This window comes from Triturus cristatus, chromosome 12 (assembly GCF_964204655.1).
Source record: "Triturus cristatus chromosome 12, aTriCri1.1, whole genome shotgun sequence".
NCBI classification, from domain to species: domain Eukaryota; kingdom Metazoa; phylum Chordata; class Amphibia; order Caudata; family Salamandridae; genus Triturus; species Triturus cristatus.
This window is the reverse complement of record NC_140595.1, coordinates 578,485,504-578,497,912: the sequence shown is the minus strand read 5'-3', so window position 1 is coordinate 578,497,912 and position 12,409 is coordinate 578,485,504. Positions and strand designations below refer to the sequence as shown.

At 39.1% G+C, this 12,409-nt stretch overlaps 1 protein-coding gene across 3 annotated transcripts in view; it reads left to right on the top strand.

Moving 5' to 3' along the window:
- The window catches only part of ZNF507 (zinc finger protein 507), a 162,241-nt gene extending 150,658 nt beyond the window's left edge, over window positions 1-11,583 (top strand). For all 3 annotated transcript variants that reach the window (XM_085639080.1, XM_085639082.1, XM_085639081.1), the window contains exons 6-7: window positions 974-1,108; window positions 1,241-11,583. In XM_085639080.1, coding sequence (XP_085495206.1) covers window positions 974-1,108; window positions 1,241-1,604 — 499 coding nt within the window. In that variant the 3' untranslated portion in view covers window positions 1,605-11,583. The remainder of the gene's footprint in view (window positions 1-973; window positions 1,109-1,240) is intronic.
- The last annotated feature ends 826 nt before the right edge of the window (window positions 11,584-12,409 follow it).

The following is a 12,409-nucleotide window of genomic DNA, read 5'->3' as shown; positions in this document are numbered from 1 at the left end:
GCATTTCCAGCTTCATCACCATTGCTAGACTGTCTTCTCGTTTCATCCACCTTTGAATTCTGCTGCAATTAATACTGTGAACCTGGCCCTTATCATCACACGTGCCTCTCGCTTATTGTATGGATGCTCTTGAGTGATATGTCTCCTTTGTCTGCTGCTGCTTGTTCTAGGTTTCCTGATACTCTGATCAGTCCACGTATAGTTCCCTCCACCAAGCCACATGATGATAGCTGTTCAACAAAACTGCAGCAGTACTCCTACATGTACTTGTCATGCACTAGAGGGATTACTGCAATTGCTACCTAATGGGTCTCCAGAATTGTGCCTTCTCTCCCATTGGCAAAGCAATCCAATCATTTGGAACACAAGTACTGTTCACCTTCCTGTGCCAAGAGCCTGCCTCCTTTTTACTGGATAAAGGTTGGGCAGCTAACCTCAATGTAAGCTCATTACCCTGGTCTTCATAGCAGTCTGGCTTGCTGACATACCTCACTGCAACATTCTATTGCCTCAACCAGCTAGATCTCTATGACCCACCAACTGTCATGGTACATCACTACCCCACAATCCCAGCCAACTGAGTTCTCACACTCCTATTCCCACGCACATGGCCCAAAGGGCGTGTCTCCCTGACCCTTCAGCTCACCTTGTACAAATGTACACGAGTGTTTGTAAAAATTCTGGTCTATCTTCACAAGTCATTGTCTCATACAGCGGTGTATATCGCCCACCTCAGTTTCACGTGTTGAACAATATACCATACAGATTACTGTACTATATATGAATATTTGTTAATTTGTACAGCATTCAAATTCGAAATGCTACGACTGCCAAATAAATAAACATGACCTTTGTTGAAATTCTGTTAATGGGCAGGAATTGCTGGGATCTTGTTGTCTTAAATTGTCTCTCAAACACTGGCATGTTCTAACCTGCTCCAAAGTGACGGATATCAACTTTGTTTGTTTTTTAGATGCTCCCTGTGTGGGTATGTATGTAGTCACCCTCCATCATTGAAATCTCATATGTGGAAACATGCAAGTGACGAAAATTACAATTATGAACAAGTGAACAAAGCCATCAATGACGCTATATCCCAGAGCAGCAGGTGTGTCAACTTTGAATGTGGTCATTGGTCTTGTAATCCTAGAAATGTGATCTGTTCAAATGTTAGTTTGTAATTGAGAACTTTCGAACCTGCTTATTGTTTGATACTTATGTATATATTTTTATATTAAAGGGTTCAAGAAGAATCCTACAGTAGTGTGCAAGATGGTGTCGATGATACGTCAGAATCTTTCTTTCAAACCTCGGAGAACTTGATGTCGCTATCCGAGTTGGCAAGCCAGACTAGAAATGAGATGGTTATTTCAGAGGAAGTCCAAAAACGAGGCGTTTTAAGGAATGCAGTGTACAGTTCAGAAAACAGTTTAACCCAGCCACGGCCGGGTATGGAATACTGTGTCCTCCTGTTCTGCTGCTGTATATGTGGATTTGAATCTACAAGTAAAGAACTTCTTATGGATCACATGAAAGAACACGAGGGGGAAATAATCAACATTATTTTAAGTAAGGATCAAAATGCTGCTCAAAGTGCAATCTAGTAAGTACAGCTGGCAAACATTTTTAGTCCTTCGAAAATGCACGTTCTAATCTTTGTGGGAAAGAGTGGACACAATTAGTGGAGACCATGAAAAAGATTCTGGTTCACTAATGGAACACACATAACCAAATATTGAGTGGATTAGGGAAGTGTGACTTAGCTTAGTTTTCCCTACGTGCCAGACAACAGAATGTTTGCTAGTGATTAGTGATTTTGAAAAAAATGTGTTTCTCTGAGCAACGTCTGACTCTAATTATCAATTAGACCTCAACAGTTAAAATTGGAACTCCATAAAGATGGCTACTAGACCTTCCTCTTCTACTTCAATCTAATCCAGGGCTTTGTTTATGTCCTTGTGAGTTGACAAATTGATGCTGAACCAGTTCCGATGACTTCCATGTCCTTCCTTGGTTCACTCGCCATTGATGGTTACTTGGATGCACTGGCACTTGCCCATTGCCGTAATGGATCGTTGAACCCATGCTGGACAGAGCACTTCCCCATAAATGAGAAGATCATTCAAGCACTAAGAAGTCCCAGTGAGCATTACTAAGAGCAAGTGAAAGTGAGGGGTTAACATAGCAGTCTGAAGCAGTGGGTCATTGGCAGTTTGTAAAGTAAGAGTCACGTTAGAGGGTGTGTGCAATTGTGGTTTCTTTTTGTTATTTTTACTGCAAGTTTAACTTTTTAAGTAGCAGTTAATAATGTTTGTTACAGTTGATAGTTGTATTCTATTTTCTAGTAGCAAATGTACCATATTTTATTTTGTGCAGTAATTTATATTTGTTTATAGCTTTCGGCTTAATTTTGGTTTTGATATTGTATTGTACAGTCAGAAGTATAAAGGGCACTCACAACCTTTGAGCATAATATGACTAAAAAAAAAAAGTCTGTACAAGTGATTTCTTACTTCCCTCCTGTTTTTTTCTTCTCTAAGCATCTAATGCACACCAGTCACTGATTTTTGAGGAAACTACAGTGCAGCAACTCTGCCAAAGAAAATCTCAAATATCTAGCAAAGTACTAAAAAATGAACCTTACTCCTTTGCAGTTCAAATGCCTTTCCAGAAAAATAAGGATTTTATTTGTGAATGTTGCCATGATATTTCTACTTTCATTATCGTAATTTAAAGCACAGCAAAAGTCTTCAAGGTGTATTTCTTGTGGGAATTTGATATTCGCTCAACCCAGAAGCAGCTTAGCCCTTTGACCGGTTTTGATACTGCTTCGAAAAGGCTCAGGTATTAATCAACCCGAGTGAACCAAGTGTTGGCTGATTCTACAACGTATGCTCATAATAACACATTATCAACAGCACCTTTAATTTGAGCAATTAAATAATGTATTAAGCTGTACACATGGTGCATCAGTAATTGAGTGGTGTTGCCTCCATGCATCTAAACTTTGAAGGAGCATTGGGCCTGACTATCCTCCTTATCCCTGTTCATAATGTGGAGTGGAAGAGAGAGAGAGATGTAAACAAGATAAGCATATAGACATAAACACATCTCATTTATTTCCACATTGATTTTGAAAGCTTTGGAATTTGCCAAAATCAAACTTTCTCACAGAGAACAGTTCAAAATGTCTCCATCATTATATGGGTGAAGATCATGGCTCTTTAGACCATAAACTCAGTTCAGCTGCTCAGGAAAGCCTACAAGCCATTCTGCCCTTTCCTCTATTTCATAATTTTATTTCAAAGTTTAGTAGAAACTATAGAAGTTTCTTCATTCTGATGACACCAACTTGGTTGTGCCAGCTTTGATTGACAAACTCTATATGTATGCCTAAAGACGCATCCTAGACTACCCTCATTTTAAATGGTTTGTCTCATGAAGCAGGGTATTGGAATCTGAACCATTTGTTGTTTTTGGTGATCCTAGTCATACTGCCTCCAAGACTCAGTACAAGAGCCAGGGAATAATATGTTCCCTTTCATATGTTCAGTTAACTGTGCCCCTCCCTTTAAGTGATGGACATTCTCCTAAATGACATTTGCAAAATCTTTTTTTCTGTAATCCTGGCCTTTTAAGCGCCCACTTTTTATTTTAGATTTCCTTTTTTGTCAGAAAAGTCTAGGCTCTATTTATAGAAGCCTATGTTTCCTCCACTCTAGAAACAACATTTCGAGGTGATTTTGTGTTTTGCCCATATTAATATATATGCCATGATTTCACGTGATCAATGAGCCTTAACCCATTCCGCTTCATATCTTGAAATGACCCTTCATGGAGACATAGGCTCTGTGTTCACCCCTGTTCTTTCCAGATTTTCTCTCAAATGTAAACCAAAATAAGTGGATCATTTTGGTGTGGTACAAGTGGGGCAGGTTCATAATACTTCACACCAGCATACAAGTATAGGCCCTTCATAGCATTGCTGTTAGCGTATTCATGTTCTGTCTCAGTCGCTCAAAGGATTAGAAGGTTCTGCTTTCTTCTTTTTTAATTCCTTAAATTAGCAATGGGAATGTTTCAATCAAGCAAGCAAGCCAGGCTTTGGTTGCATCCTAAATAGCTTTTTATATATGCTGCTGTTCTGAAATTCAAGGAGATTTCTATCCAGAGAATACTCATACTTATTCTGTCTGAACTGCAATTTATTCAGAGATAGTCTTTGTTAATTCTTATAGAGAATTTCAGCAAAGTGTCCAGTTTTCCTTCCAGAGTACCTACTTGATGCCTCACTTGCATCTCTGTATTTCCGTTTGATCATTTGCTTCCAGTGGGAAAGTCAGGGGTAGAGCGAGGAAAATGTCTTAATTATGGCACGATTAGTTGATGTGCTTAGGCTCTTTGAGCTCTCATAATTTGTTGTGGTCAACATATGCACCTGAGATCTGAGGAGAGGATATGCACCAGAGAGGCAGGACTGGCTGGAAACATATATCCATGCACAGTACACAAAGCACACCATTTACATAAATGTACCAACTGAAGAACAGCACCTCTTGTTTGACTAAAGAAACAGGTTCCAGAGACTACCTTTTTTAATGTTAAAATGTTCTGCAAGATGTTCCTAAATAATTTAAAAGGTAAGCTATAAAACAGTCTTATTATCGATCGATTCACATTTAAAAAGCATTCAGTTTGTTTTGTATTCTTGCTGTAATGCTTTCTTTCTACTTTTGGGGTTAAAGTACCCGTTTGTTATGTTTTTGAATGATATTTGAATATTGTATTTTTAAACCTATTTATAATGTATTTATGTGAACATTTTATTTTAAGAACCCTTCTTGACTCCTCAAAAAAAGAAATTAGTGCACACCGACTAGTGCACTGTCTTGATTGGTGCTAAACATTATGCCTGTCTGTTGTGTCCTTTTTTATTAAGTATGGCGAATATTTTGGAAGGATCGGGATTGAGATGTGTCTACATTTTAAGACATTGTATTGTTAAATGCCTTAACATGGGTCCGAGTTGTAATTTTAGTGATCAGATATTTTTTCAGGTTTTGAAACATTGCATCATCTGGTTCTTACCTTGATGTTTTAGACATGTTTGACAGTACGTTCCACATAAACCTGACATCGTCAGCCTCTCAGACCAGCATGAAAAAAAATCCAGTCTTGTTACAGACCAGTTGCCCAAGTGATTATTGCAAAGATTGCTCATTGTTGACCACCACTTGAAAGATAATGTAAGGCATTGGGCATCTGTAGATGTGGAAGAGGCCACTAGGGCTAAAAGCAATTGGTTGAAACATATAGAGCTTAACATGACCGATACTAGGGTCCCAATTTACAAAGGTGTTTTGCTGTTAAATCACAAAAATACACATGGTTTTTTACCGCAAAACACCTTTTTACTAAAGCCCATTTTTATTTGCTAGTTGGATGGGCCATGCAAAGGCGCCTTGTGAGTCACAAAGGGTGTGTTTCAATGGTTTGTGACCGCAGTTGACGTCACAAACCATTGATCTGTTACAGACATAAAAGTTGGAGTGTTAACTGATTCAGAAATGGGAAATTACCATTTGGCAATTGTGACTGGAGCTTCGGGTGGAGCAGACTGCTTCATGGCACCATTGCCTGCTTATCCCACTGTTTGCTCCCACCCCCTCCTTGATATGATTTGTAGCAGGAAACCTATTTTTTAATTTTATTTAAAGCACCTGCCCCTTTAAAAGGGACAAGAACTACTTAAAATATATTTTTCTGCTAGGAACTGATGTGTGCTTACCCTTGTAGCCCTATGCTTTTGCAGTTGAGAATGCCGTCCGATTAATCATTGGGAAAGAGGCTTAGCGACCTCTGAATCCACATTTTTCGATGTGACATATAGATATATGTGTATGTCTATGTATATGCATATGTATATATATCTCGGGCACGACAGGACTTTGATACTATATATATATATACACACACACACACACAGAGAGAGAGAGAGAAAGAAAATACCTAGTCAATACTTCAACAGACGTTCAAAAAACCAACATGCACGGACATATGAGGAGATCAATTGATAGGTTTCGAAATTTTTTATCATCCTTCTACTTTTGATTTTGAGCAAAAGGTGCTTGGTGCTCTCACCATGTTTGTCCAGAACATTCCTGACCTAATAATAACTTTGTTACCAACTCATGCGCTCATTACTAATGGCAGAATTTTATCCTTTTGTTGTAGCTCATGGGAAAGTTGTTCCACCCGCAATGCCAAATCTCTTCAAACCCAAAATTATGGGTACACAAACTATGAACCTGATCTTTTTGGGCCTGGAGACAATGGGCCTTTACTGCTGCAAGGGCTGCAGACAGCATTACAGTTCATCTCACACGTGGCCCATGCAGTAGCATGGGGAAGCAGATTGCTCTTGGTGGACAGATAATAGCCCGCCCTGACCTATTTCCTCCCACGTCACATCCTACTGGCTTTTCCAGCCATTGTCCGTCTCCCCAGAGAAAGTGGAAAGTGTCTGTTTTCTCACTGGAATCTAGGAAACCTACAAGGGTAAGGATCAGCTTTCCCCAGACCGATGTGGTTATTCCCCATTCCGATGTGGTTATTCCCCATTCCAGGGAGAAATGTTGCAATTGGCGGATTTCTGTGCAGCAGTACCGGCCAGAATCGAAAATTCTGACACTTTGGTATTCTGCCATCAAAAGGCACTAAACTCAAAATGGGGGCCTTGGGGTTGGAACGCCTTTGACACAATTAGTACTTATATAAGGTATTCATTATCTTAATTAGCCATGTTAGATGTATAAATTTTATTCTGCACCAACATTCATGCTGACCTTGTGTTTGTTTTTTGCTGTGTTATGTTTTGCATAGTCGCTTGTTTTATGTCTGTCATTTTGTCATTAAATGACCAAGCGCTAAATCAAAAAAAGAAAGTTGATTAAAATATTAAAACATATCAGTTGATTTCCTCAAACTGTCTCTGCATAGCATTGTCTTCTAATGAATGTTTGATGTTTATCGAACAGTTAATTGATTTGTTTGTCAATAATGTGATTTGTTGAAGTGCACCACAGCCTGCTACTGTTGTTACTTACCCCAGGCTCATAGGTTAGCTCTTGATTGTTTTCGTATCAGTACATGATTAGAATTGCACAATCAATGCCAGTTCGCTGCCACTTGGAATGGAAATGCACTACTCACTGCTTTGTGCCATGGCCTAACAGAACACCGGGACCCTCGTACTTTAACTTCATAATATGCTTGCTGCTTTCCTGCAAGTGGAATTTGAAGCCAACCCTTGTGTTACTCCAGCTTCTGCATTTGTTTCATGTATGTGCTGTGTTACTAGTGGTGTGCACCCTCCCTACAATTAATGATTTGCTTCGTCTTTTACATGAGGAAGAATTACAATGAAGTATGACTGCGGGCTGGTTATATTAATTGTTAATATTAAATATTTTTTGGGCAATAAACTTGTCAGCAAGGAGACGGACCAGTGCTTGCTCAGATACCTTGTCTATAAGTGAAGTCTTAGTACGTATAATGAAAGCGTGGTTCACCAGAAGCATATATTCATATTTTGCAAGAGACAAAACATTAGACCAATAACATTACAAATCCGATCCATTCTTAGGTTTTTGTCCAGACAGTGCTGCCAAGTGGTCTCCCTTTAGGTTGTTGCAGATTTTGAGTTAACATTGCTTTAAATCCTCAGGATTTCTGTAGCCGTGTCTCTACAGTCCAGTATGCATAGGTGATGGCTTAACACTGGCTGAAAGTGTCTAAAATTGTATTGTGCTTCCACTTGACAGCATGACCCTTATCACAGCATTTCTAACTGTATCTTGGTTAGGCAGTTATCCAAGCATCCATTGTGGTGTGCCTGGAATTGTTTTAAAATGTACAAATGTATTTTGTTTTACACAACCAGTAGAGACTTTCAGTTTCACAAAGCTGCTTGCATTGATACATAGGCAGAGTTTTAGACTTTGGTTCCAGGGCAGAGCAGAGTAACAAAGGATACGGCAAGGGAAAAGAAAAGATGAGAATTCCACTTCCAGGGGGTGCAGAGGGTTTCAAAATAGCAAAAGAGAGCAAAATACATAAAAAAGATCATTGTGAACTGTTGTGGATATCTTCTAGGCCACAAACCGAAACACCTTAGAGCCATTTTCCTTTTTACTCACTGGGCAGCAGTCTGCTTGGCAGCAAGAAAACTTTGTCTGACAGGGCGTCATAAAAAAAAACATTTTGCTCACAACCTTGGAGGGAGAGAGAGAGAAAAACTGACAGAGACTCTCAATCACGCAGGTGTGCCTGTAAACCAAAGAAAGAGCCCCTCTGATGGCCATTCAGCCTTGCTCGTTCTCTTACAGGTGATGTAAGAGATTGAATATCAAGTGAAATGCCCCATTAATGATACCAGATCTGAGCAATGCCCTATGTTCATGATTTGAATTAGAGACATATATCCTTTTATGATGTCAGGTTTATGTACCAATTGTTAATGGTTTCCTAATAGCCGCCAAGCATTCTTGCGATGAAGTGCCCTCAGTGCCCTATTTATTATGCTCCCATGATGCCGGTCTGTATTATAATTTTGTTGTATTGTTAGTCGTTGCAGCATTTTCACTAATTGCCTGTTCACTTTACCCATTGTGACTTGTTGTTACACTGTCAATTTGGACCTCAGTTTCCATGTTGCTGTATATTAACAGAGTTATTTCACCAAGATCTTGATAATGCCCAGAAATATCTCGTCATATGTTACCTTTCCACCATTAGTAGTTTCTTCTCAACCTTTTGCTGCTGAATATTTGCAACAGTTGGTGGCAATCTGTTGAGAGATGAGCACTATAGATGCTGGTGCCCTAATAGCCTAGTTTCAGATTGTAGCCCCTTCATTTTTCTTTCTTGTGTCGTAGAACTGGCTCTCTGAAAAGAGATCCATTTTGTAAGCCTTCGGCCAGCCTGTTCCCGTACAATCCTTCACATTTTTCAAAGGTAAGGAGACAAAGGAGGAGCTCTTCTATCTCACCTTCCCCTCTTCTTCCTTCTGAAACTCCATGAGTTCTTCTGCATGCTTTCTCATATCTCTGTTACCAGGTAGCTAATGGCTGGTTCTTAAAATGGAAGTGCTTGCTACATGCTGAGGCCTGTAGGCAGACATTAGACGTGCTTAACCCTCTGATTTGGGTACCATTACCTGTAACCTAAGGATTGCTTATTATTCTATGTAGGTGTGTACAACCTTTATTATGGTCACCCATGTTCCTAAGCAGAAGGCTTTAATCCTTCACTGAAAATGTTATACCCCCATAAACCCTAAGACTAGTAGCATTGTACACTCTGTCTCACACCAGATGGCAAACTAGAGGTCATCCCTTAGTCTAAGGCTTTGCGTGAGATGAAAAGTCAGCAAGTTATATGCATGTAGAGTGGGTAGCACATTTTAATCTCCAAGCTCCGTTGTCCTCAGCATCCCGTGAGCCACAATTTAACCACAGGATCATCACACTTCTTAGAAGCCTAAAAATCGAGAATATTGTTGTGGAACACTTATTTAAGAGAGTGAATACAGTCAAGTGGGAAATCCATTGTGGGAGGAACTCCAGCAATCCACTGACCTAATGGAGAAGCAGTTAAGGATGGTTACTGGCCATCATATGGCATTTAAAGTGTATTATCCTCCTTGCTACAAGGCCTGTCTGATTGTACACATTCTCTCAAGCAATAATTAGGAACTTTAAACTCAAATCAGATGAAGTCCTTAATCCATGTAAGACTGGGTGGGAGCTATTAAATCACTCCTTCAGAACATTGTGCTTTGCTTGAATAGGTTCCTAGTCTCAAGTTTTTCTTCTCCAAGTTTACCACACACTCATATCAACAGGACACGGAAGTGGTTAAACTAATGATCTAAACAGGCTTTAATGGCTACCTTTTTTTGCTTGGTGAGGGTGAGCTGGGTTCTTTCACTGTATATTAATAGCAGTGAACTGGTGTGCTCAAAGATTGTTTAAGATTAGTCTCTCATTCATTCCATGTGACCATTAAACTTCCATTGTAAAATGGAAGAGCCAGTTCTCAGAAGGGCAGGGAAGTTGTCCGGAAAGGGTCAACTTTTTTCATGTAGTGGTTGGTGGGCATACACATCATAAGTCAGTCCCTCCACACCTGCCTGCCTGATCCATAGTTCTTGATGCTGACAGAATTCTGTTAATCTCATGCTTAGGCTCTTAGTGATCACCGTAATCATCTTATAATGCCCATTAAGTCAAAAGGATCCATCCTTCAGTAGTTCCTTTCCATTTGAGTTACTATCCTCCTAACTAGTCAGTGACATACTGGCTGTGGGGACATGTTGACAGCGCACTGAAAGTATATATAGTTTAACTTAGGCTTATTTTTATTTCTGGTAACATACAGTGTGTTGATGTACCCAAGCATTAGTCGAGAAGACTTCAAACGTGGCGTACAAGAGATGAGCAGCTCATTCTTACTGGAAAATTTAACTCAGTCATGTCTTGTTTGGATGTCCTGTGCAAGAAAACTTACTTACATGGAAAGTATTTCATTATTTTAGTTGTATTTACCGCTATGTGCTTGTTGGCTTTGTGTGTGTCTGATGTCGCAACTTCACTTGCGGAGCTGTCACAGGAGCTCGAGCAGACTGAACTCTTGTAATTCTGAGGCAGAGAAGCAAGGTAGCAGGGAAAATAATATTGTCAGTGAATTCCTGATATATTTATTTTGAGATTTTCTGCAGTAGCACTAAATCAAAAATGTTAAAGTGGGGTACTTGCTTTTCTTTAGTTGCTTTACTCCTTGTTAATGCATTGTGACTGCTTTGTTCAAGGGAACACCTGATGAGAAAAATGACTTAAATATTGCCAGATTTCTTTCCGCTTAAGCCTTGATCTTCATTAATATTGCCATTAAAATATATATAATTTGATGTGTTGTAATAATCCCTGTGATCAAGGCAGCACTGCCTGAACTGTTTTTCCCTTGTCCGATCTAGGAATGGCCCCTTCTGCCAGCGATTCAAAAGTCCTTATTACAGATGTTTACAGGGTGCAAGGACCTCAGCGTATACACCTAGTTATTTCAGTTTTCATAGGCACTTAATGAATCATCAAAAAAATGTACAGCTGGTGCTCAAAGTAACACAAATATATATTTAATACAAATTGACTTTTGAGTTTGATATTCACAGACATTAGATATGTGTATTTTTATAATAAAACATTTTTGTGTAACACTAGATCACAGTTTTTATAGCGAAACTAGACTGACATTTAACTGTTTATCTATGTCACTGTATTTTATTCATATGAGATGGTTTGTTCTTTATGGGATTACCCAGCACAGTAAGCTGCATGCCTTAAGCTCTAGGATTGTGATTTTATTAGAACAGATTGTTCAAAGAAAAGGGGCAAAGTCTGTAGTACTGCTATTTCAACGTTAGGAAATACCGTACAATGTTAAAAAATAATTTAATTTGCTTATTATAAGTTTACCATTGTATTGCCCTTTATTGTATTTTGGTAATAAACATGTTTTATTAAGTCTTTGCCTTTTTTCTAATGTTTACAACAGTCGGGTACTAAAGCAGTGGATTTCTCTTATGCTACCCGTCTCACTTTCCTGCCTACTGTTATCATGTTATCATAGCCAATTATGATCCAGGTACTTAGGAGACGATGGCTGATCATGTGATTGCTATGGAGGGGGTTATGAGCCTTAGAAATGTCTGTTTGAGCTTGCACCCAGAAGCGAACCAGTTGTAACTCATTGAACTCCTCTGGAATGTTGTGTGTCTATATAGTATATAGTCACTGAAAAAACAAGGTTAAAGGGGTTGTACATAAGTAAGGTAGTAAGATTTTAACTTATTTAAAAAAAAAAGCCTTAGAAATTCACATAAACAACCAAAATTTAAAGTGGATTTACGCAAAGGTCTTATAATAATAATAAATAAAAAGCTTTAAAACCCCCCAAAAACCACTAACATTCACTAGTTATTTGTAAATGACATAAATATAACTGGTCCCAACCCTAGTGAATGACCACACCCCATGAGTGGCCAACTATCCACAGACAATCTCCACCCTACATTTTTTCATTTCTTTCTTTTAATTTTTTTTTTTTACTTCTGGTCCCTCCAGACTCCCACGGGAGCAAAGGAATCCACTATGACGTCTGCGGGACCATACATGTTGTCTGAGTCCTGCAGGACTCCACTGGGAACTGTTGAATACGCCAGCAAGAGTACTGCGGGATTGGTACACCGAAAAAAATTATCTTTTATTTTGGTGGTGTCTCTGGGAAAAACCGATAAACAAGCAGTCTTTGTTTCCAGTAATGGAAGCTGCAGAATTTTCTGTCATGTTGC